General features: G+C 42.2%; 1 protein-coding gene across 1 annotated transcript; it reads right to left on the bottom strand.

Annotated features, from left to right (window-relative positions):
• Positions 1-1040: 1040 nt before the first annotated feature.
• si:dkey-106l3.7 (uncharacterized) lies at positions 1041-9490 on the bottom strand. The gene is made up of 6 exons (XM_035776164.2): positions 8694-9490; positions 6373-6537; positions 4388-4571; positions 4201-4280; positions 3485-3582; positions 1041-2635 (listed from the first exon to the last, which is right to left on the bottom strand). The coding sequence occupies exons 1-6, from the start codon at positions 9354-9356 to the stop codon at positions 2551-2553; spliced, it is 1275 nt and encodes a 424-aa protein (XP_035632057.1). The 5' UTR covers positions 9357-9490; the 3' UTR covers positions 1041-2550.
• Between the last annotated feature and the right edge of the window lie 1160 nt (positions 9491-10650).

Below are 10650 nucleotides of genomic sequence, written 5' to 3'. Positions count from 1 at the left end.
GTGTGCTGTGATAAACTGCATCTAATGGCTTTAATGAGATGGCAGCTGTGTTCATATTCTGTAGATGATGTCATCATAGTCTGGGACCAATAGGAATGTCGACTGAACAATCTGCTTTCTACTATTTACCGAGAGGCATGACCCATTTCTTAGTTTTACCTGCATACAGTACTAACTCAGGTCAATAATGTTTTTCTAATACAAGAGGGCAGACTGTAGTTCAGATAGAGCCTGGTCAACTGTGGCGGCAATCGCATCTACAACAGTATAATTGGCATACAAGTGCAGGTTGTCAATTTTGGTAATATAAACAGTGAAAAGTACAGGACCCAGAATCGAACCCTGCGGGACACCTTTCGTTATGTCCAGAAAACCTGATTTAAACATTGAGTTTTATCTGTCAAGTAATTTTTAAACCAGTTACATGCAGCCTGGTCTAGGCCAATTGAGGAAAACCTCTAAATTAGCAGTGAGTGATCAACAGTATCGAAGGCCTTTGACAGGTCAATGAAGGGGGCAACACAATGTGGCCTTTTATCCATACAGTTAACCACATAATTTATAACTAAATAACTAATGGGGCGGCAGGTAGCCTAGCAGTTAAGAATTCCCGGAAAATCTGGCGATGTGCCGTTGAGCAAGGCACTTAACCCTAATTCCTCCTGTATGTCGCTCTGGATAAAAGCATCGGCTAAATGACTAAAATGTAAACGTAAATAACTAGGGATCCAGCAGAGATAGTGCTATGACCTGGTCTAAAACCCTACTGATGTACAATTAGAATACATTTCAAAGATAAAAAAGATCTTAGCTGAGAATTAATCAAGGATTCTAAAATTTTAACTAGGCAAGAAAGTTTATAAATAGAGCGATAATTATTTAGTTCACAAGGGTCACCACCTTTGTGAAGGGGGAGTACATGGGCCGCCTTCCAAACGTTGGGGATAGTACCAGATATAATCATCAGGTTAAAATACGGGTTATTGATTCAGCAATCAGGGGGGCAGAGAGCTGCAGGAAAAATGGATCAAGAATATCAGTCACAGTGTATTTTTTATTTACATCAATCATAAGCAAGGCATCTAGCACATCACAAGTAGTAAATTGTTTAAATGAAAACAAAGATGAACTACAAGTTGACGGGTTAAATGTTGAGTCAGCGAGAGGCTGGCAGAGTAAAGAGCAGTCTATTGACTGACCAGGGTCAATTAAACCACCATTTCTCTCAAGTAAAAAGCCTGCCGAATGACGATTAAAAGCATCACTTATCCCATTCTTCTCAGTTATAATGCCAGAGTCAGACAGGACTTGATTAGGCAGGGAAGAAGGTGAATTTGTATGCTTCAGTGCATTTGCTGTTTTTCAAAATTCTGAGATAGAGCATAAAAAAATAGCTTGATTTATACTGAACAAAAATATAAATGCAACATGCAACAATTTAAAAGATTTTACTGAGTTACAGTTCATAGAAGGAATTGAAATAAATTCAATAGGCCTGAACCTATGGATTTCACAACTGGGCAGGGGCACAGCCATAGGTGGGCCTAGGAGGGCATAGGCCCACCCACTTGGAAGCCAGGTCCCCACAAAAGGTCTTTATTACAGACATAAATACTCCTCAGCACCCCCCTCCCCCTCCTCAGACGATCCTGCAGGTGCAAAAGACAGATGTGGAGGTCCTGGGCTGGCGTGGTTACACGTGGTCTGCGGTTGTGAGGCCAGTTGGATGTACTGCCAAATTCTCTATAACAATGTTAGAGGTGGCTTATATGATAGAGAAATTAACATTTACAACATTTTTGAGAAATAAGCTTTTTGTGCTATGGAAGATTTGGGGGATCTTTTATTTCAGCTCATGAAAAATGGGAACAAGACTTTACATGTTGCGTTTATATTTTTGCTCAGTATAGCTTTCGTAATCGAGATAGTTTTCGAGAAAGATTGTCAAATTGACAGTTGTCTGAAAGATTGCCACCTTTCAGTTTTCCTTGCTTTGGCCCAGGTCTGATTTGACATCTTAATAAGCTCAGATAGCTCATAAGAAAACCAACAACATTTTCTAGAGCCATCTCAGGATCCTGAATACAAGAGAGAGTGGCTAAATCAGATTATAAACTGGGTGGTTCGAGTGCTGAATGCTGATTGGCTGAAAGCCGTGGCATATCAGACCGTATACCACGGGTATGACAAAACATTTATTTTTACTGCTATAATTACATTGGTAACCAGTTTATAATAGAAATAAGGCACCTTCGGGGGTTTGTAATATATGGCTAATATACCATGGCTAAGGCCTGTATCCAGGCACTCAACGTAGCGTCATACATAAGAACAGCCCTGAGCCATGGTATATTGACCATATACCACACCCCCTCGGGCCTTACTGCTTAAACAGATGTCATGTAAAAACCCTTGAGAGGAGAAAACGTTTTAAAATGTCCTATTCATCCACAGCTTTGTGTAAAAAGTGCTACAGTATATGTCCTCATTCTCCAAGTCTTAGAGGAGGAATGTTACCAATGACTGTAATGTTGGAACATTCTGCTCTTCTCATTCTGGCACAGCTTTCCTGCTCCTGAACAGCTGTCCCAACCAACGCCCGCTAGCTTTCTTCACGGATGAATTCATCTGTTGGCTTTATGTGAAAGAAAAATCATGCACCAGAACCATTAAAGATTACACTGAAATTAATATTTATGTCTTACAACATAATTCCTTCGATGTACAGCAAGCACTGGTGTACCACACCCCACTCTGCAGCCCCCATTGTGGGGGGCCCAACAAACACTGGTTGGGGGCCTTTTCCCCCCAGATAGCATATGAACACGTCATAAGCCATAGCAAAATGTTTAGTTTTAAAACTGAAACATTTTCTCTCTGCCTCATGGCAAAATGTGTAGAATAGCAAGAAATTAGCTTTACAACTACACAATTTTGAGATGAGATTAGCTATAAAGCTGCACATATTTCTCTCTGCCCCATGGCAAAATGTGTAGAAGTCCTAAAACATATATTTGTTTTGGGGGGTTGGGCAGAAAGACCTCGTGAAACTGAGGTAGGCCACTAACATAAGCCTATGTGTGATTGTAAACAAAGAGGCCATTTTGGATGGGTCAGAGTGAATTATCATGAACAGATGCCTAGGCTAAATATGTGCTCTCCACAGCTCCTCAGCACACTGCATTATCTATGCAACAGTGCATCATTCCCATTTGGCTGCCATGTTAGAGCAGCCATGGACATTTTATAAGAGCATCATGCACAGTATGACAACACACACACACGCACACACACACGCACACACACACACACACACACACACACACACACACACACACACACACACACACACACACACACACACACACACACACACACACACACACACACACACACACACACACACACACACACACACACACACACACACACACACACACACACACACACACACACTGTCCTCTAGGTGTCAATGTTGTCTCACCTGGTTTTCTCTGTGGTCTCCCTCCTCAGAGAGCCAATCTTCAGCTTCCAGGTCTTTGACCTACTTCCCTGTTCTTTCTTTCCTGATTCTTCTTTCTCCTGGGGAGAAACATACAGTAGATATTTGTCAACGGAGACATTGATGCAGACTCATTCAAAAAACATTTACACATAGACACAAGCATACTTTCACACAGACATACTCTACCATAGGTTTGCATGCATCTAGCAACACACACAAATACAGAAATACAGCTTAAATATCAAAATCAAATCAAACTTTATTTGCCACATGTGCCGAACACAACAAGTCTAGACTTTACCGTGAAATGCTTATTTTACAAGCCCTTATCCAACAGTGCAGTTCAAGAAGAAGAAAATATTTACCAAGTAGGTTAAAATAAAAAGTCATAATAAAAAGTAACACAATAAGAATAACAATAACGAGGCTATAGACAGGGGGCACCAGTACCGAGTCAATGTGCAAAGTGACTACGCATAGGTAACAGACAAACAGCGAGTAGCAGCAGTGTACAATTGTCTATTTGAGTGTGTATACAATATGAGTAAGTGTGCGTGTGTGCGTGCATGTTTGTGTGTTCATGCATGCTTGTTCCTGTGTGTGTTTGTGCATACATGCATGCTTCTGTGTGTATGTGCGTGTGGCTGTGTGTATGTGTGCGTGTGCGTGTGTGAGTTGAGTTCACATCATCTCACCTGCTGTTCATCATCCTCGGGATGCTCAAGCAGATCCTCTATTGTCCGGGACCTCCTTCCAGACACTTCCTTCCCCTTCTCTAGAACACACACAATTCAAAACCTTCAGTTTCAACCTAAATACACCAATGATGACACAGTATTTGACAGTTTACACTGTGGGAATTAACATTGGATGGTAACTCACTTAGATGTCCCATCATGAGTACTGTGTCCGATGTTGACCTATGTCGAAAATGCTGATGCACATTACTATTGCTATGAGATGATTGGCAGGGTAAGTCCTCATAATCTTTGACTTCAAGTCTTTCATTGGCAGAGGGGCCGCCTTCGTCAGAAGCCTTGAAGTCACACTGGTTGCGTTCTGAATTCTATACGGATAGAAACATCAAGTCAAATGTTGGTTAATTACAGTTGATGTCGGAAGTTTACATACACCTTAGCCAAAATAGATTTAAACTTTTTCACAATTTCTGACATTTAATCGTAGAAAAAATTCCCTGTTTTAGGCCAGTTAGGATCACCACTTTATTTTAAGAATGTTAAATGTCAGAATAATAGTAGAGAGAATTATTAATTTCAGCGTTTCTTTCTTTCATCACATTCCCAGTGGGTCAGAAGTTAACATACACTCAATTAGTATTTGGTAGCATTGCATTTAAATTGTTGAACTTGGGTCAAACGTTTCGGGTTGCCCTCCACAAGCTTCCCACAATAAGTTGGGTGAATTTTGGCCCATTCCTCCTGACAGAGCTGGTGTAACTGAATCAGGTTTGTAGGCCTCTTTGCTCGCACATGCTTCTTCAGTTCTGCCCACACATTTTCTATAGGATTGAGGTCAGGGCTTTGTGATGGTCACTCCAATACCTTGACTTTGTTGTCCTTAAGCCATTTTGCCACAACTTTGGAAGTATGCTTGGGGTCATTGTCCATTTGGAAGACCCATTTGCGACCAAGCTTTAACTTCCTGACTGATGTCTTGAGATGTTGCTTCAATATATCCACATCATTTCCCCTCATGATGCCATCTATTTTGTGAAGTGCACCAGTCCCTCCTGCAGCAAAGCACCCCCACAACATGATGCTGCCACCCCCGTGCTTCACGGTTGGAATGGTGTTCTTCCGCTTGCAAGCCTCCCCCTTTTTCCTCCAAACATAATGATGGTCATTATGGCCAAACAGTTCTATTTTTGTTTCATCAGACCAGAGGACATTTTTCCAAATAATATGATCTTTGTCCCAATGTGTAGTTGCAAACCGTAGCCTGGCTTTTTTATGGCGGTTTTGGAGCAGTGGCTTCTTCCTTGCTGAGCGGCCTTTCAGGTTATGTCGATATAGGACTTGTTTTACTGTGGATATAGATACATTTGTACCTGTTTCCTCCAGCATCTTCACAAGGTCCTTTGCTGTTGTTCTGGGATTGATTTGCACATTTCGCATCAAAGTACGTTCATCTCTAGGAGACAGAACGCGTCTCCATCTTGAGTGGTATGACGGCTGCGTGATCCCATGGTGTTTATACTTGCGTACTATTGTTTGTACAGATGAAAGTGGTATCAGTTTTTTGGAAATTGCTCCCAAGGATGAACCAGACTTGTGGAGGTCTACAATTTATTTTCTGAGGTCTTGAATGATTTCTGTTGATTTTCCCATGATGTCAAGAAAAGAGGCATTGAGTTTGAAGGTAGGCCTTGAAATACATCCACAAGTACACCTCCAATTGACTCAAATTATGTCAATTAGCCTATCAGAAGCTTCTAAAGCCATGATGACATTTTCTGGAATTTTCCAAGCTGTTTAAATGCAGTCAACTTTGTGTATGTAAACTTCTGACTCACTGGAATTGTGATACAGTGAGTTATAAGTGAATAATCTGTCTGTAAACAATTGTTGGAAAAATTACTTGTGTCATGCACAAAGTAGATGTCCTAACCGACTTGCCAAAACTATAGTTTGTTAATTAACAAGAAATTTGTGGAGTGGTTGAAAAATGAGTTTTAATGACTCCAACCTAAGTGTATGTAAACTTCCGACTTCAACTGTACCTGTTACACTGACTGTGTCAATGGTCACAGCACATCTTGTCAAATATTGACTTGTTTATAACTTCATCCACATAATTCTTTATTTACACATGATCCTGAGATGCCAAATGTCAACATATCTTTTTACCTGGCTCCCCTGCTGCTCCCGGAGAGCATCCATCTCCACCTGTAACCCTTGGTTACGTAGCTGTAGCCTGGCGATCTCCTCCAGCATTCGGCATACCTGCTCCAGGTAGCCCAGCCCAGGGGTGAGCCCCTCATACTCCTCCTCACACACATCCTTCTCCCTGATCTGTAAAGACGACACATGCAGGAAGGTAACAGTGCACATGGAAAAGTATACAGTAAATTAAATATATTACTTCACAAAACATTTATTGCTCTGAATATATTAGCAATCTAAAGCTATGACTTCTGGGGCAGCAGACCTAACTAATCAGCAATGCACATTTGTTGCAGATACGTGGTAGTAGAGTAGTGGCCTGAGGGCACACACTTAATGTGTTGTGAAATCTGTTGTGAATGTATGGTAATGTTTTTTAAATTGTATAACTGCCTTAATTCTGCTGGACCCCAGGAAGAGTAGCTAATGGGGATCCTTATTAAATACAAATACATAAAGTGCACCGTCATTAGGAGCAGGAAATAGATTTCTTCCCCAAAGAGAGCTAAGCTAATGAGGTGGCCTTTAACTGACCTTTGCCCTCCTCATAAACACTCAGCACACTGTCTCTGAGTCCTGGCGAGAGCAAAGACCTCCACATACACCGACTAATATCCCCATTTAATAAGACTTAATGATCCTCTATTACTGAGGCAAACATGAAACACAAGCATCTCTTTGCTTCATTACACCAAACATGGTCAACACTCTACATGACCACTGGATAATAACTACACAAAGAGGAATCCTTGGTGCAGAAAACGGATCATTTGTATAACGATTAAATACTATCTCCGTCAAAATGAGTAAATCAAGCATTTTTCCCCAATGGGACTGCCCTCGCTTCGCCATGTGACGCAGAAGCGCGGCATGTCCGTCACAGTCTTATCAACAACACAGCAGACTGCTCAACACATCACCCACACACTCCATCTTCCCAGGCAGCCCCACACCAGCTTGGCTCCATTCCACTCATTCCTGTTGCTCACCTGGACAGACTGGTTCACTGTCTGATACTCTACAACAGACTGTAGGCCCGGATGGATACTGTCATTTACTAGCATAGTAACAAACACCACCTCGTGACCCATGCAACCCGAAATTGTTCAAACTGTTCCCACCCTTCTTGTTGGCGGAGAGAAAATGCTGCCATTTTAAAGATCATTCCCTGCAATTCTACACATTTGGCCATGAGGCTTGATCGAAAATGTTGCAGTTTTAAACATAATTTCCAGCAATTATACACATTTTTTCCATGTCTTGTGTGTGCTATGGTACCTGAGTGACTCAACAAAATCAATGTGGGCCCCCTGGGGCGTCGAAGCCCCTGGGCACATAATCTTGTCATGATAACTACAATATTTAGATAGCTAGATGGGTAAATCAGGCTAACCAGCTAACATAGCCAGCAATTGATCAACTGGACATCTGATTTGACAGGTTTAAAACAGCTCTCCAAGGTCTGTCAGTGAATGACATAACAAGAGGAAAACTGCCCATGCACTACAACATTTCGAAAATACATTCTACTATTACAACTCTCAGCAGCAGAAAGTTAAAAGTCTGAGTTCCTAAAAAAAAGCTAACAGATTTGATAGATGACAACCCACAGACACGGCAGTGATTCAGTCGATGCAATTAGTGTTTGTTTTTCTGTGTGTCTAACTGTGTGTGTGTGTGTTGCAACTGTTAACTCTGGGAATGGTAAAACGCTCATTTCCTCCCTGACATTCCTTCAGTTCATTGTAAAAAAAAAAGGACATGAAAGGATTTATGTTCAGTATACCGCTTGAACATGACAATGGACTTCTGTCCGGCATATTGTGTAATATGTTTTTGAGTAATAACATCTGTCATAACAACAACAACAACAGTGATAACAATCCGATTCTAATGTACGTTCAATACATTTGGGAATAAACTTTCAAATGACTACTGAAAATGTCCTATACAACCAAGAAGAGGAAAAAGTGGCCAAACATTCAGATGGTGGAGATTTTGGAAAAAGAACTCAACACTATGGATCACTGTCTAGTCCCAAACTCTAGATTACATTGACATTTTAGTAATTTAGCAGATGCTATTATCCAGAGCAATTTACAGGAGCAATTAGGGTTATGTGCCTTGCTCAAGGGCACATAGACAGATTTTTCACCTAGTTGACTCTGGGATTCGAACCAGCAACCTTTTGGCACAACACTCTGAACCACTACTACTTTCAAGGTAAGAAAACAGTCAGAGAATCATGAGATTGAAGTAAACAACTCCTTTGAATATAAACCTACCTCTGTGTCTGTCTGAGCAGGCAGTGTCTTGTGATGTGGGCAGAGCCCTCCTCTGTGCTGCAGCAGAGCCGTTGAGGCCTGTTCTTCCACTACTGACTGGCTGACTGTCCTCCTCAGACCAACACTCCCTGACCTGTGACTTGCCCTCTGTATATGGGTCACTGTGTGAGGTGATGGTAGTGAAGCCGTGTGACACCGCTGTCGGGGCACAGCGTCTCTGTCTCCAGAGTCTGCCCTCCTCAGTGCCTGCTCCAATTTTAGGTGCATGACCGCAGCCAGCTCCCTGTGCCGCTGAGCCCTGGGGCAGAGGGACAGGGAGGAAGAGGAGCAGGAAGATGGCAGAGAGAGAACAGGAGAGCATGGAGAAGAGGTAGAGGGGAATCCATCCTCGTCACTAACTGTAGGATCAATATCTGTATTACTCGTGGACACAGAGGGAGGAGAGGAGGGGAGAGAAGCCTCAGAACAGATCTCCACCCCAGAGTCCTCTGTATCAGACCGCATCAGTGTCCCCACGTTAGATTTAGACATGAAAGTGGCCCCTGAAAGCATGAGGGAATCTCCAGATTCACCTCCTTCCCACTGGCCCTCCATAGCTACTCTCTCCTGGGGGCCCTCAATCACCCAGGTCTCCAGAGGATTGGTAAAGCGCATGAAATCCATTTCAAAAACCCAAATTCTGTCCCCTCTTCCTCATTCTTCTTCTGCTAAATGGTAGCAGCACGAGGAGGAAAATGAAAAGTCTCTGGTTTAGAGAAGCCCACATAGTCATTAACTGAGGTGAGTTTGGGATGTAGAATTTGAAACATCCCTGATGCTCCGCCTGCATTCTTATGACACACCTCCTCATCAATCATCCTGTCACGGCGCTGATGCTGCATGCATATGGAGGCCTGTGTGGAGCGGCTGTTCCCTGGCATATCTCTATGGTTTGTATTGGGAGTATGACTCACGCTCACTTGAGCCCCCAACTCCCCCACCAAACACCATAAAACTCAGGTATGACAGGGGCAAGCCATGACAAGGCCAAAGTGATAGCAACACCATGTGTCAGTCCCACAGACTGACTGTGGTGCCTCTCAACCAGTTAGCTGCTGATGAAAGATAAATCTTTCTGGACAATAATACCTTACATAACAGAGAGGTTTGTCATGTATGTGAGTGGGTAGGTGTGATGTGATGTGAGACAAGAGATTGATTGATAAGACAATCTAGGTAAAGCATCTGTAATAACTCACGTCAGGGAAGCCTAGTGGTTAAAGAGTTGGACTAGTAACCGGAAGGTTGCAAGTTCAAACCCCCGAGCTGACAAGGTATAAATCTGTTGTTCTGCCCCTGAGCAGGCAGTTAACCCACTAGGCTGAAAATAAGAATTTGTTCTTAACTGACTTGCCTAGTTAAATAAAGGTAAAAACAAAACAAAAAAACCTCCAACACAATGTGATATCTGAGATTCAGAACTTGGAATGTGTAGAAGGAGCCTTCCTGTCTGGTTATTCTGATAAGGATCTTACATTCCAGTTCCCTCGTGAATAGTGACGGTATGTCTCATCAGGTCACAGACACAAAGAAGACCTGAAGATCAAGATGTCCACACAATTTTGTCGGTTGTCACTTCGTCATGAAGTTTGTATGTGGCCTAAAACTCCAAAGGCTGTGACCTATCTGAGCCACTTACTTACACAAGCATAGCCTATACATAGGCTGCCTCTCGCTTACATTCTATTTGGATTTACACATAACTCATTTGTTTTGAGTGTACAGGCCGAATCGGCACCTGTAAACACTGATGTGAAATGCAATTGTCAGTCAGGAATATGATATTAGAATATATGTAAGTATTATTATGTTTTTTTTTTACACATGCCGTATGATGATAATAATAATAATAAATATAGCTGCGAGCAGCAATTAACAGGGTTCACATGATGATAGAAAGTACACAAGATCAGCTGGA

The sequence above is a fragment of the Oncorhynchus keta genome, chromosome 9 (genome assembly GCF_023373465.1).
Source record: "Oncorhynchus keta strain PuntledgeMale-10-30-2019 chromosome 9, Oket_V2, whole genome shotgun sequence".
NCBI classification, from domain to species: Eukaryota; Metazoa; Chordata; class Actinopteri; order Salmoniformes; family Salmonidae; genus Oncorhynchus; species Oncorhynchus keta.
This window is presented reverse-complemented; position numbering and strand designations above follow the sequence as displayed.

Bases quoted from the DNA above. Each gene is read 5' to 3' on its own strand.
- si:dkey-106l3.7 (XM_035776164.2), bottom strand. From the start codon at position 9,356: ATGGATTTCATGCGCTTTACCAATCCTCTGGAGACCTGGGTGATTGAG. The intron at 6,538-8,693 runs GTAGGTTTATAT...TCGTCTTTACAG, and splicing joins CTGCTCAGACAGACACAGAG to ATCAGGGAGAAGGATGTGTG. The intron at 4,572-6,372 runs GTAAAAAGATAT...CTATCCGTATAG, and splicing joins GGGAGCAGCAGGGGAGCCAG to AATTCAGAACGCAACCAGTG.